The sequence below is a fragment of the Gopherus evgoodei genome, chromosome 12, assembly GCF_007399415.2.
Source record: "Gopherus evgoodei ecotype Sinaloan lineage chromosome 12, rGopEvg1_v1.p, whole genome shotgun sequence".
NCBI lineage: Eukaryota > Metazoa > Chordata > Testudines > Testudinidae > Gopherus > Gopherus evgoodei.
In genome coordinates, this window is record NC_044333.1 from 24,767,057 (window position 1) to 24,782,706 (window position 15,650).

At 40.2% G+C, this 15,650-nt stretch overlaps 1 protein-coding gene across 4 annotated transcripts in view; it reads right to left on the reverse strand.

The window, feature by feature from the left end:
* Window positions 1-15,650, reverse strand: part of PEPD (peptidase D) — a 215,716-nt gene that overhangs the window by 158,256 nt on the left and 41,810 nt on the right. For all 4 annotated transcript variants that reach the window (XM_030581535.1, XM_030581536.1, XM_030581534.1 and 1 more), the window contains one exon: window positions 1,390-1,434. In XM_030581535.1, the coding sequence (XP_030437395.1) occupies window positions 1,390-1,434 (45 nt within the window). The remainder of the gene's footprint in view (window positions 1-1,389; window positions 1,435-15,650) is intronic.

Consider the following 15,650-nt stretch of genomic DNA (forward strand, 5'->3'; position numbering starts at 1 on the left):
TGTGTGTGTGTGTGTGTGTGTGTGTGTGTGTGTGTGTGTGTGTGTGTGTGTGTGTGTGTGTGTGTGTGTGTGTGTGTGTGTGTGTGTGTGTGTGTGTGTGTGTGTGTGTGTGTGTGTGTGTGTGTGTGTGTGTGTGTGGACTTTCCCTCTCCTAAATTGTGCAGGAATTGCAGAAGAGGAACTCAGCTCCTGCACATCTCCATCTCATACTGATGACTCTAAGGCAGCTTTATTTTATCTAAAACTTGTTCCTTTTTTTCTTTTAAAACATTATTACACCACCAAAGTAGTGAAACAGATATGCAACAGAACAAAGAATCTGTCTTATTAAGCTTCCATTACTCTGATATGTTAATGATCAGGTGCCTTCAAGACAAATTTCAACTTTACATTTCTTTTCAGTACATGGACTTCTGTACAGAAGATTACTAATACTAGAGTAATGTTTATTATTAACATAAGTTATTAATAAGAGTATTGTATAGTAGCCTGCAATACATCAAGCTGCAATCCTAGGATGCAGTATGTATTTTTTCTGTTTATTTTTCAAAGGTTCTGAAAAACAAGTAGCTTATCTGTCATAAGTAAGGTTTTGTTTTCTCAGCTCCAGAATAATACATTTAGAATACTTAGTTAAAAAACAATTTAATTAGCAAAAATCCACTCTGCTGTCTCTTCAGTTAATTTGCTAAATGAAAAAACAGAAAGCCTTAGTTATAAAATGGTTGTTAGGACAATGTTAATGATACTGTTAAAACGGAGAAATCATGGGTACCAAAAGGCAAAAGCTTTCTAAGACAAAATAGTATATTAATATAACTTACATATATTACAAAGTGTTGTAATTAATATTGTAATAAATTAAGATATATTAACATTAATATTCTGTGGTACCTTATCATTTGGTTTATCTTAGGTTAGTGTTAATATATAGATAGATTACGGTGGAGTACCTCTAGAATTACATAGGACATACATATGAACAACAAAATAATTCATTAGAATAATGCTATTAAAATAAATCCTAAAGGAAGAAAAAACATTTATAAAATGGCATCCTTTATATCAAGTTTTAAATTAATACTTCCTTTGGTATTCATTGTAATATTGCCTATTCCTTTTAAATGTTACTTAACTTTTCTGTTCCTTATGGTGTTACAGAATGTTGATTTTTAAAACAAACTAAAATCTGAATCTTTGCATGTTGTTTTCATTCCCAGCATGAAACATAAGAATAAAAAATTGTCAAACAGTAAAGTGAGAGGCTTCTGTTGGAATGTCTACTGTAAAACATCCAATAAGGAATTTACCAGATTCTGCTGGGCGAAGTAATAAAATAAACAAGTTACAAAAAAAGGCTTAGGAAAAGAAAGGTTATAAACTACTTACCATTCTGCAATTTCAGGATGAAGAATTTTATTGTTCACATTAAATCTAACAAAAAAACCAACAACATACCAGAATTAAAAACTAGTAATACTATGAATTGCGGATGCCAGCATTTTTCTAAACACAACACCAAAATGCATTTATATAATATCTCATCTGAACACATGATAACTAGTACAGTTTTAGTTATCAAATAATGTACTGCATCATAATTTTTAAAAACATATTTAGGCTCTCAATCTTGCAAATGCATGTGCTTATTTTAACCCATGTCAGTAATCCCACTGAAGTCCAAGGGATTAATTATATGTATACATTTAAACCAGTTAAAAGCATTTTCAAGATCAGGCTCAGAGGGCATACATGCTAGTTGTCCCTATGTAGGAGTGAGGCTTTTTTATAAATAAGTAAAATAAAATTTTCCATTTTTAAATCACTCAAATACACGAATAAAATTAAAATGGTGAATGTTTCATGTTCATCCCTAAAGTTCTTTAGCAGTTTCAAATCTTGGGGAAATCAAATAATATTTAGATTAAACAAACTTGTCAAAGGTGAACTGCACAGAGAAAAAATAAAAAAGGATGTGTCCTCTTTTTGCTTCTCAATGATGCATAAAGGGAATGTGAAGGTTCCAACTTCCCACAACCACCTCTCAAGACAGCGTAGAAGGAAGGGCTCTCTGTTGCCTACGTCGAAGACTGATATTTATGTCCGATAACTGGAGCAGTTGTTGTCATTTCAAATTACAAGAGCCAATAGAGTAAAGGTTGAGACATTAAGCAGGGAGAAGGGATATTTAGTTAGGTTGTTCAAAACTTTGTTTTTGTTGTTAACACTTCATTTCAATGACAAACATTTTGAATAAAAGGACAATCTGGTGCCATGAGCTCTTCAATTAGAGTGAGAGCTCACAATGAAAATGCCCTTTGATGTCCCACCCCAATAGATCTTTCAGCTAAGCTAGGGAAAACAGATTGGAGGTTCCTCACACCTCTAAAGTATTTAAAAATAAACAAACAAAAAGTATGTATGTGCCTTTCACGCCTACTTTATATACCATAAGGCACCAAAAAAAGCACAACCCAATTTTTAAGAGATTCGTTCAAAATCACAGTTAAATGTCTTGGGCTTCAGATGGCAGAGCAATAACCCATCAATCTATGAATACAACAAACAAAAGTATTTCTACAACATGTGCTCACGAACCTATAAAATCTAAAAATGTGAGGGTCCATGACTTTGTGTTCCTACTTCAAGAGCATGAGACAGAAAATGCCAACTTATCTCAGACTTCAACAAATACAAGTACATGTTGCACAGTATTCAATATTAAGGGTCTTCATTTAGACACCAGTGATCACCCCCACAACATGAAAACCACAATTCAGCATTCTGCATCATCATGGAAAACAGCTGGTCACTTGGAAACATGAGAGAGTCTAGTAACATTTTATTTTCTTCAAGAACAGCATCTGAACATTATCCCAATAGCTGCTGTTAAAGTAGTTCTGTTAAAGAGGTAATCATTTGATGTAAGAACCAGTTAAACACAAATCTACATAGAGGAAAAACTGATGAACAAGAAATAAAGTTTATATAGAGAGGTTCAATGAACAAAAGACTGAATTCTATCTCTGGCTGAAGAGTATTCCACCATGCCACTAAAGAGAGATTAAAGGAAACAAGACATGAAAGGATATAAGCTGCATATGACATAAGCAACATCAATACAACAAATGAAACGCAAACTCAGAGCAGATTGATGAAGAAAAATAGTAAAAGGAGATATTGTAACAAGGCAGAAAGTTGCACTAAGAGCTTTATTTAAACTTACATAGACAAGTACAGCCATGTTGTAGCCATGCTGGTCCCAAGATATTAGAGAGACAAGGTGAGTGAAATAATATCTTGTATTGGATGAATTTCTGTTCATGAAAGAGACAAACTTTTGAGCTACACAGAGATTTTCTTCAGGTCTGGCCCCAGCTTGTCTTTCTCACCAACAGAAGTTGGTCCAATAAAAGATATTACCTCACTCACCTGGTCTCTCTAATGGACAAGTACAAAATAGCCAATGACATTATGAGTAGGGAAAAAAAACAACAACAATTTCTGAGGGAAAAGGTTAAGAGATCATAAAGGACAGGGAAGGCAAGCACCGAGGAAAGATGAAAATACACATCTAGTCAGTCAACATACTGTCTCTCCTGTGAATCAGAGGCTATCTTATTAAATTTATAACTTTAACAAAAGACACAAGAATCCAAAATTACTCAAACCAACCAAACAAGAGATAAACTCAAAAAAGGCAGCCAAGTGCAAAGGACTGAATGAAACAAACAGAAAGATAAACCTTTCAGAAGAGCTTCTTAGGACTGAGAAGAAAAAAAACCAGAGGCAGATAAGTGACTGAATAGATTTATTGAAATAACAATTTTTGTAGAGAAAAGTACCTATACCAGAACACTACATTGAGGCACTCGCCTAAGATATGGCACCTAAATACCAGCTGCGGTTAGCAGGCATGTGGGGAAAGCCAGATAACAGAGGAATGGCAGGAATAAGGGACCAGTGGTCACAGTCAAGGCTTGAGTTTTATCTCTCATCTGAGGTACGGTCTACACTACAGACCTATATCGGTATAGCAACAACACTCAGGGGTGTGAAAAATGCACAGCCCTGAGCAACATAGTTATACCAACCAAACCGCCTCCACTTGTTCCCCTCCTTCACCCCACGTAGAAGAGCTATGGCAGCAAGACAGCAATGTTGGTGGGATAAGTTATCACCTCTTGGCGAGGCAGATTAACCACGCCAACGGGAGAGCTCTCTCCCGTTGGTGCAGAGCATCTTCATTAAAGCGATCCAGCGTTTTAAACACAGACATGACCTGCAAGAGATCGTTGTGGTATCTGCAGCGCTAAATACAGGATAGCAATTTAGAACACAATGCTGGGGGACACTGGCTCAATCATAGGGAACAGCACCATCTATTCTACACAGTTTATCGTTGGAAATCTATCAGCTAAGAACTGACCTGGCTCAATCCTTTGTGAATGCTGACAGGTTCACAACACAAGCAATACAGCTGCAAGCTATCCCTGCTTATGACTGCAAGGGCACCTACACTAATTACTCAAATTATACTACACTTTAATTAGCAATAAGGGAGCTGAACAAGCTACATTGTAAAGGATACTGGTTAAATTATAAGTCTAAGGGGAAGAACATGTAGTCATTAACATGGATGCACAAATAGCAGAGAAGCAAAATTATATTATCTAAAGTATTACATAAATATTCCTGGTAACTCTTCTAAAAAGTTTAGACTATGCTTGATAGTAAACAATTATTCTCTAAAAATGAACCCCCAGCTGTCCTTCTGCTAAGAGGATCATAAAAACCAATCCAATTCTAAATCTCACTGCAATTTGCAAATTGACAACACTTAAAAAATCTGACACATGGACTGGAGGGAGAAGGAAAACTGACATTTTGCTATGGCTATACAATCTGTAACGTGTTAATATCCCTAATAAATATAATATATCTTAGTTTTGTGTTGATTAAACTGCATGTTCAAATAGAATTAATTTTGTGCCCAGTTGTTCTTTAATAAACATGGCAATTTCATGCATTTCCAAAAAGTTAGTATACATATCCTGAATAAGCAGACACTATAAATGCTTTTCCTGTGTACAAAACATGCTGATCAGAAACTCTTCATGCATTTATGATAAAAACTATAGAAATCTTACACTTGTCAGTGTATCAATTAAAGGCCATGTCTACATCTAAAATTTTGCAGCGCTGGTTGTTACAGCTGTATTAGTACAGCTGTATAGGGCCAGCGCTGCAGAGTGGCCACACTTACAGCAACCAGCGCTGCAAGTGGTGTTAGATGTGGCCACACTGCAGCGCTGTTGGGCGGCTTCAAGGGGGGTTCGGGGAACGCGAGAGCAAACCGGGAAAGGAGACCAGCTTCGCTGCGGTTTGCTCTCGCGTTCCCCGAACCACCCTGCAAACCGCAGGGAAGGAGACCTGCTTGTTCGGGGAACGCGAGAGCAAACCGCGGCGAAGCTGGTCTCCTTTCCCGGTTTGCTCTCGCGTTCCCCGAACCCCCGAGCAAGCAGGTCTCCTTCCCTGCGGTTTGCAGGGTGGTTCGGGGAACACGAGAGCAAACCGCGGCGAAGCTGGTCTCCTTTCCCGGTTTGCTCTCGCGTTCCCCGAACCACCCTGCAAACCGCAGGGAAGGAGACCTGCTTGCTCGGGGGTTCGGGGAACGAGAGAGCAAACCGGGAAAGGAGACCAACTTCGCCGCGGTTTGCTCTCGCGTTCCCCGAACCACCCTGCAAACCGTAGGGAAGGAGACCTGCTTGTTCGGGGAACGCGAGAGCAAACCGGGGAAGGAGACCAGCTTCGCCGCGGTTTGCTCTCGCGTTCCCCGAACCACCCTGCAAACCGCAGGGAAGGAGACCTGCTTGCTCGGGGGTTCGGGGAACGAGAGAGCAAGCTGGGGAAGGAGACCAGCTTCGCCGCGGTTTGCTCTCGCGTTCCCCGAACCACCCTGCAAACCGTAGGGAAGGAGACCTGCTTGTTCGGGGAACGCGATAGCAAACCGGGGAAGGAGACCAGCTTCGCCGCGGTTTGCTCTCGCGTTCCCGGAACCACCCAGCAAACCTCAGGGAAGGAGACCTGCTTGCTCGGGGTTCGGGGAATGCGAGAGCAAGCTGGGGAAGGAGACCAGTTTGATTACCAGAGGCTTCCTCAGGTATGCTGGGATACCTGCTTATTCCACGGAGGTCAAGAAAAGCGCTGGTAAGTGTCTATACTTGATTACCAGCGCTGGATCACCAGCGCTGGATCCTCTACACCCGAGACAAAACGGGAGTACGGCCAGCGCTGCAAACAGGGAGTTGCAGCGCTGGTGGTGCCCTGCAGATGTGTACACCTCCTAAGTTGCAGCGCTGTAACTCCCTCACCAGCGCTGCAACTTTCTGATGTAGACAAGCCCAAAGACACAAGACCAAAGCTCTCTCCCTCTCTCCCTATTATGAAATGTCAAACCCTTCCCCAAAATGTACTAGGCCTGCATCAGAGAGAGGAATTTTTGCAGAGTAATCTGCCAGACCAACAGGTGATATTCTGAAAGTGTCAAACATTTCAACAATTTTTAAGGAGGAGATGACTGAATCTCTTACATCAAATAATTTTGAGGAGGAGGAGGGAAAAATCACACTTCAATATGTCCTGTAAGTAAAAAAAGATTAATTCAATGCCTTTTAAGTTAAACCACAATACTGTAGTTTGTATGCACATAATCTGATGTGCAAGGATTATTATTTTATAGTGCTTATACTCAAGATAAGAAAGCATTTTACAAGCATTGTTTCATTACAGTCATGTGGGGCAGGTAAATCATTGTGCCTATTTTACAGATGGGAAAACAGGCAGAGGCTATGTTACCTGTCCAAGATCAAAAATCAGGTAAATTTCAGAAGCATGAAAAGGAACCAGATTTTCTAAGCAGTCTCCTACCGTAAACAATTAATACTGCATGAGTATTCATTAGTGAACAGAAATATTTACAAAAACTAATAATTCTGTACTTTTACAAATTGCAGCTAACATACCAACTGCTTTTTAGTTCTTCAAAATATACAGTCTGAAGTTACACAGGAGAACAAGTGATGGCTATACTACAGGAAATAATAATGTGAATCATTATTAGAAGCTCATTTCTGCAGATACATAAAAGTGAACTTGTTCATCACTGGCAGGACAAAAGCAATCTAAGGTTGGCCTTTCGGCCAAGGTAGAAATAACCTAGGGATCATAATGGAGACAAGGTAATTGCTCTGAAGTGGGAAATTAATAAAATAGTTAAGATAATTAATGATCAAGGAGATATTCCAAAGGTTGAAAAATTGAGGCAAGGAAGCAACATTATTGGAGCAAGTAAGAGGCAGCTTCTGTAAGAAGCAAATGAACATCCTGAAGACAGAGAGCAAGATTCAACTGCTTTATGAAGTGATATTATTTCTATTATCTGTAGCAAAAAAACAGAGCACAGCAAGCATAGGAGAAGACAGACAAATTGAACTAGGTAAAACAAGAAGGGGTCCTGAAAAGCAAATTCATCTTCACCAGGTCTGTAAAATATTGAGAATCAAGAATATGGAAAGATATACATCTTTATAAATAGCCCAGAAAGTCTAGATAATCTATGAATAGCAAGAGCTAAAAAGACTGCATACTATTTATGCGAGAGAGAGTATAGGTTCTATGGAACAGTCCAGCTCGAGTCATATTTAGAGACATCATAATTCATGTAAACATACAGGCAAGCATTTTAATAAAGCAAGGAGTTGGAGAAATAAGAACTTGGGTAAAAAAATTAAAGGTGTTTTAGGTTTATTACAAAAGAAATCAAAGTAATGCAGAGAAATATTTTTTGCAGTTGCAGGAGATTACATATAGAGCAGATTTCATTAGGAAGCTCATTTTCCCCACAGTTCAATTAGTATGCAGCACTTAATAGCAAGACTGTCTATTGTGGTCAAAGAAATTAAGCAACTTGTAATGACAGAACTGACAGCCTCTTGAGAAGATACAACTACAAATTAGGGAGATAAAGGGAAAAAGTACAATGCCAAGTGGTTTAAGAGCTGACGGCATGAAATCTGTCAAAAGAGGCGAGATGCAGTAGATCTCCAGCACATTCAACAAAAATCAGTGAATAATCTTTTATATGGGGTGGTGGGAGGGGAGGAATGAGGCAGAGAGAGTCAGTCTGAAAAGCATTACTCACATCTATCGGAAGCAACAAAAAGAGTATCTTAGTGCCTATGGTTGTAGAAGAATGAGCTTATGGGAGCTCTCCAACAGAGAGACCTGCCTACTTAATAGCTAGAAGTATCTACTGAAAAGGTACAGATGTTGTCCTATTGAAGTAACCAAGGGATGTAATTACCATAAGCAGTGCCAGCTCTACAGTTTTCATCGCCCCAAGCAGCGCACCGAATTGCTGCCGCGGACAGCGGGGGCAGTCCGTGTGCCCTTAGGGTGGCAGGCGCGCTTCCGCGGCGGCGGCAATTCGGCGGCAGCTTCTATGTTTAGCTGAAGCCGCCGCAGACAGCTAAACATAGAAGCTGCGGCGGAATTGCCGCCACCACGGAAACGCGCCTGCTGCCCTAAGGGCACATAGACTGCCCTCGCTGTCCGCGGCAGCAATTTGGTGCGCTGCTCGGGGGTAAAACAACAGGGACTGCTGCCCCTTGCAGACTGCCGTCCCAAGCACCAGCTTGGAATGCTGGTGCCTGGAGCCGGCCCTGACTATAAGCAGCAAAGGCAGTGATAAACAATTATTTAGGCCCCTTAAGTGCCTCAGAACACACACTATGCAAAGAGTAAAAGAATACAAGCCACGGGCCAAATGGGGTAGATTCCTACTTCAATATAGACTAGTAATGGAATGTGTCTGGAGCACTACTCAGCAGTAGCAACTCCACACAGTTATACACACTGCAGCAGAAAGCAACCTTTCATTACCTCAGACAGATAAGAAATCCCATTGCTTCAAAACAGCCTGTGCATGGTATTTCTGGGAAGAATTGCCTTGAGGTCTAAGACTTGTTAAATTATACATATATAGAGAGATCTCTAGTTCCTATCTCAGACAGATCACTCCACCCACATTGTACAGAGTCCACATACTCTTGGAGAACATACACTACAATATCAGCTCTAGTAGAAAGTTTGCTTATTTTGGCCTCTGGATTAGAGCAGGCCTGAAGTAACTTAGCATAGTAACAAGATTTTCATTATACACAGAAACAAAGTATTCATAAGAGACCTTCTGTTACCTGTCAGCCCTGTGTTCTTGGGGAACCAGGGTGCAGTATACAGCCTGTCTGACTCACGAAGGACCACCACCACCACCCAGCCTCTGCTTGAACCAAAACCGATCAGAAGAAAGACTTACAAAAAGCAATGAAAAGGCAGTGGGATACACACCAAACCCCTCCAGACAAGGGTGACAGGATTAAGGTAACTCCCCTAGCCTCATGATGGGGGATTTCTGCTCCAGATGTTAATGAACTCACTCCTGCACACATCCAGCTCAGTAGTTATCAGACCAATTCTAGTAATAAATCATTTATTGGTATCCAAAATACTGAAGTTGCCTAACTGCATTGTGAGCTCCCTCGAAGAAACATCGCCCATAGCCAGGAATGATCAATTCCTATTATCTAGCCTGAACAAAACAACTTTGGTATACTCCCTTGAGCCATCAGTTTACCCATAAACAAATCTAGTGTTCTCCCTTGAACCACTGCTGTTTCCCTACAAAAAAACCCTACCCATGCTCATGTAAATTTTCTGATGCCTGGATCCAAAATCTGCACCAGTTGCACTGGGACTCCATCATCTCCTGTCTGATCATGCTGACTGATCCCTGCCTGTCTCCAGCACTCCAGACCCACAGCTACTACCACCACATGGGAACCCCAATCGCTTCAAGCTTTACGGAGTGGTGAAAACCCAACTCTCTCTGTGTTTTTCTTTCTACTCTATGTATGGCTTTCTAACCCGACTTGTGTGATCAGGTGTAATTTTCTAAACCTGACGTTTGTAATCAAATTTAAGCTAGATTTAATATTGTAACTGTTTTGTTTGTTTGGCTCTCCTTATGTGGTTATTACCTGGTAACAAATAACTTTCATGGTTAAGCTGGTTGCTTCCCTCTCTCTCTCAATCTTATATGTTTTGGCTTCCCTATTTGCTCTGGAGCAACACTCCTCTTACCTAAGCTAAAGATCCCAGTAGCACCCAAAAATCCTGTGGGGTTTGCTCATCAAGTGGATTACTACCAGAACAATTGTGACATGAAAGTGGGGACAGAGATGTGCTGAACCTGTGGCATAGGAGGGTGGCAGGTTGGAAGTGCTGCTCGACCCAGCCTGTTGAGTCCAGGGGCATATAAGGGCGGCAGCTTGAAAGTGCTGCTTGACCCAGCCTGCTCATGCGTACTCTATTCTGGTTCGATGCCATGGCATAGGAGGGTGGCAGCTTGGAAGTGCTGCTTGACTCAGCCTGCTGAATCCATGGACATATAAGGGGTCAGCTTGGGAGTGCTGATTCTCCCAGTCTGCTCAGACGTGCTCTGTGTGCATTCATCTGATTCTGGGGCTGGAGGAACACAGCCCTGTGGAACCTAGGCCCTGCAGGATAGCTCCACTGGGAAGGAACTTGCAGAAGGGAGAAGTAGAGCTCCAGATGAAAACACAAGTGACACAAGCAGTACATTGATTGAATTACAGAACCTGCCCCCCCCCACAAGAGTAACTCTAATAAATGAGCGTACCCCAAAGTAATGGGCAAAACTGGTAACACTTCATCATAACGCTAAAATTGGAAGGAGCCTAATTTTGTGCTCACAAGGGGAGGGGAGGTTGGGGCAAATTATTTTCTAACCTGTGTACAAGCAAATGCATGCCCAATATGCCATTTCCATATGTAAATGTTGAATTTACACACCCAAGGGCAAAAGCAAGTGGATATGTATTTTTACATACATGCATTTTAGAAAACAAGACAAGTCAGAAGCTAGTTTGAGAATTGGTAAAAATGTAGTCCCTGACATTTGCTTTATGTGAAGAATAGGTGAACTTTCCAAACAGAATAATTTAGTTTGTAAACCTAACTCTGAAGTATAACAGACGAAAAACCCAACACCATGTGTGTTGATCATGAGCACATATAAAAAAAATAAAATAAAATGTGTCATGGAGAAAACTGAAAACATATGAGGCATTTAGTGTATCTAGCTCATACAGCCAAAATAAATAAATAAATGGAGTTAATAAGAAACAAGACAAGATGCATATAGAATGTGTTAGGGAAATTCTCAAGGAGTCACTGTTTTGAGAGTTAAGATAAAAGAGAAATGAGTGTGGTAACAGATTTCTCCCCTCTTCCCCAGTTTTTATATTACTATTATTTTGGGATAGGATATATATTTATAAGACTACTGGCATCTACAAATAATTCTATTGGTATAGCAAGAAAGATAGTGTGGTAAGGAATTAGAACCTCCTGTTATATTAATCGGATGACCTACAATACATCCTAAATATAATTGATTAAAATCTAGGGTGTTTTTTAAATTAATATATTGATTAGTATATATCAGGAGTCGGCAACCTTTCAGAAGTGGTGTGCCGAGTCTTCATTTATTCACTCTAATTTAAGGTTTCACATGCCAGTAATACATTTTAACGTTTTTAGAAGGCCTCTTTCTAGAAGTCTATAATATATAACTAAACTATTGTTGTATGTAAAGTAAATAAGGTTTTTAAAATGTTTAAGAAGCTTCATTTAAAATTAAATTAAAATGCAGAGCCCCCCGAACTGGTGGCCAGGACACAGGCAGTGAGAGTGCCACTGAAAACCAGCTCGCGTGCCGCCTTTGGCTGGCGTGCCATACGTTGCCTACCCCTGGTATATATTATAGTAAGACAGCAGGTCAAATCTGCAGGTTTTCTTAAAGGAACCCTCCATGCTTGTTTTACCTTTCACATAGTTAACAAATAAGCTGAACACACTTTATTTGGGTCTATCATCATGCAGACTTAATAAGTTTACAGAAGATATCTGTGAAGTTATTTAACACAGAACTGCAGAGGTAAGCTAAAGAACATATTCTGCTAAATCACCAAGTTTGGAAGAGAGTTATGATAGTTTATAGCACTCAGCTTATACTATTACAGGCCTAATGCCCAGAAAGTAGAGTTGGTCAAAACTCAGAATTTCTTTATCATGGGAAATTTCAGCATTTTAATGTTTGGTTTTGTTCCAATTTGCAATTAAAATATACTGTATTTCAAAATTTCCAACAAAATGGATCTCTGTAAATTGTGTGTTTCTAAAATACCTACATACAGTGTTTCCAAAATGAAATATAGTCCCCAACACTCCAGCAGCTGCTGACTGAAATGGGTATGATTCTTGTCAGTTTCACTCACGGTTGCTATTCAGTGGTGGGCATCTGTGACATTGACAAGGATCATATAAATTTCAGTCAGCAGCTGCCTGGAGTTCCAGGGTTTACAGCTCTAGGGTAGCCCTCTCACGGAAAATCCCCTGGGTCCATGAAACCCCAGGCTTCCAGACTCCAGGGCCAGCTGCCCTGCAGCAATGGACCCCTGGAACCTGCTGTGAGTTGGGACTCTCAGGCCTTCCAGGATCCCTGCTCTGGAACTGGGAGACTAGACACAGAGCTGCCAGGCTCCCAGGGCAGCAGATTCCCTGGGCTTCCTGAGTCTCAGGGGAGATGGCTCAGTAGGCTGCAGGAACCAGGCAGCTCAGGGAACCAGCTTCCCCAGAAATCTGGAAACCCTAGGATTCCTTGACCCTCTAGCAGTTCACATGGTGCGACCCTAGTTGCCTGTCCCAGGACTTCCAGGTCTGAAGCAGGGATCCTAGAAACATTGATTGTCCCCTGGGTTTCCAGGCTTACTTCTGAGGAGCTGGGTAATTAGATACTGAGAACCCCCAAATCTGCCAGGCTCCCAGACTAGCTGGTTCCCCAGGCTGCAGCTGGTCCAGAAATCTGCAAGTTCTGGGCTTCTGAGTTCTGGGGCAGCCTGCATGGTGGAGCTACCCAGAACCATGGCAGCCTGCTGAGGAGTCAGGCAAGTGAACTGGCAGGAAACCAGGCAGGCTTCCAATGGGTGACTTTCCTCTGAAGAGTCAACAAAAGCGAAATTTCCATGAATTGTTCACTTTCAACAAATTGGCCTTTTCTGATAGAAAAGCGTTCTAACAGGAAAGTACTTGTATAGGATTAAAACAAGAGACAAGGCCAAAATGACTACTGTAATTGCTTTCTTCAGAAATTGGTGAGCTGACTGAAGAAACAGTTATAAAAAGTAGTATACTGAAGTTCAGGTCTAGAGTACTTCAACAATAGAAGAACCATAGTACCAAAGGTTAAGAAATTGTGCAGCTACTTTATAGATTTACATGTATGTAAGAGAAGAGACACAGCTCTTTTAGCTGGCTGTTTCTCAGTTGAAGACACTGGAGACTTTTAAGCACTGTTGGTAATTTTTTTTTCTATCCAGTATCTTAAACGTTACATATTTCTAAAAAAAGTGAGATTGATGCATCTTTACATGCTGAATGCCTTCAAAGTAAATGAGGTACGGAACAGTCAGCAGAGATGTCACTCCACAGCTCCTGTCTATTTTGGTGCAAGTTTCAAGAGTTTTGGAAGGGAAAAAAAAATCACTCTCCCCCAAACTTTAGCTGTCACAACCCAAATTGGACCACCAAGTTACGTCACAGTTACTATAACATTTATTTGAATTAATCTATAGAGGAATATAGGTCACATAAAAAAAAATTTGTATTGTATTACATGTTACATTTTTAGTTTTTAAAGTTTCCTACACAAAAGATCTAGAAGTTATTCAAAATAAATATGATCTCCAAATAGGTTTTCAGATTAAAACTTCAAGGAAGTGAACAGAAGAAGAGCAGCACCCTTTTTTTTTTGGTTGTACTGTGATAATTTGGGGCAAAGATGCCTAAGAAAGTGATAGGAGACAAATACATCAGAATAGAACACTAGTGTAACAACTGAAAGAGCAGATGTCTCAAAAATAGTGTCATATTCTACATTATTTTCCACAGAAAGATCCTGAAAGCTACAGAATCTTTAATTTTTGGTGCCCATTTTTCCAGTGTCCTTAATTGTGACAGACTGGTTAAGTTTCCAGTCAGGTTATAGAAGAGAACAAAAGTAATTAAGCAATCAGATTCCAAATCTCATTATCTGACACAGAGGAGAGGCGATCCCAAGAGAAAGTGTGCTCATGTGACCTGGCAAAATGACTGTCTAGAATTACAGGCAACAGCCACAAATTCTATGCAGTTATTATCATCTCTGTAACAGTGTTATCTACTGTGGACAGAAAGGTGAATGGAGGAAAATACAACAGACTGATTTAGTGTCAGGGATCATAAAAAGGCCACCCACTCATTATCTCTGAGAGAGCATTAATTTGAATAGGCTACCAGACAGTGTTCGTCCCCCCTCCCCATTTTTCAGCCAAATAGATGATGATCAAATCTGAGGATATCACAATTTATAACACACTATTGCATTTGCTTCAAAATTCAGACCATCTGCTTCATATTATAGCATAAGCCTATCTCATGTAGGATTGCTCTAGGAAATAAGCAATTGTTATCGTTGTTAACTACCATTTCACACAATTGCATCTAGGAGCACTTTTTCCACTGGCAGCAAACTTTTTTAAAAGGAATTAAATCTGAAAGTGTATGAATTGCCCTCAAAAGGTCACTTCTATGCAGAAATATTACACCAGGGGTCGGCAACCTTTCAGAAGTGGTGTGCCGAGTCTTCATTTATTCACTCTAATTTAAGGTTTCGCATGCCAGTAATACATTTTAACTTTTTTAGAAGGCCTCTTTCTATAAATCTATAATATATAACTAAACTATTGTTATATGTAAAGTAAATAAGGTTTTAAAAATGTTTAAGAAGCTTCATTTAAAATTAAATTAAAATGCAGAGCCCCCCGGACCAATGGCCAGGACCCAGACAGTGAGAGTGTTACTGAAAATTGGCTCGCATGCCACCTTCGACACGCGTGCCATAGGTTGCCTATCCCTGTATTACATGGTCTTTTTAGAAGAGTGGACATTCCATAATCCTTTGCAAACAAAGTATTGTATATAAGAGGATAAAATATGGCAGCCATATAGTATAAGTTATTTTAAGTTTGTTTTTCACATATTGTAAAATTCAAATATTCACTGCCAAGGAATTTAAGTTTTTTTTCTTTAATGTACAAGAAACATATGTACATATCTTTGCAGTTGCTAACACAGATTGAAAGAGATTTCCAAACAACCAAATAAATGGAAAATTAAGGATCTGACTACACAGGAACTAGACACCCATGTTTGCCTTTGCCAGCCAACTCAGGTTCACAGGGCTTAGGCTGCAGGGCTGGTTCATTGCTATGTAGACTTCTGGGCTCGAGCAAGCCCAGAAGTCAACCCAGCAATAAAACGGCCCCATAACCCAAGGCTGGAGCCCATGGGCCTGAATCGGCTGGGAAAGGCCAGCCATAGATGGCTAATTCATGTGTAGACATACCCTTAAATCATTAGAAGTGCAAATCAAATCTCTGGATTTCTATGCAAGTGTAGCTCAAATGGTC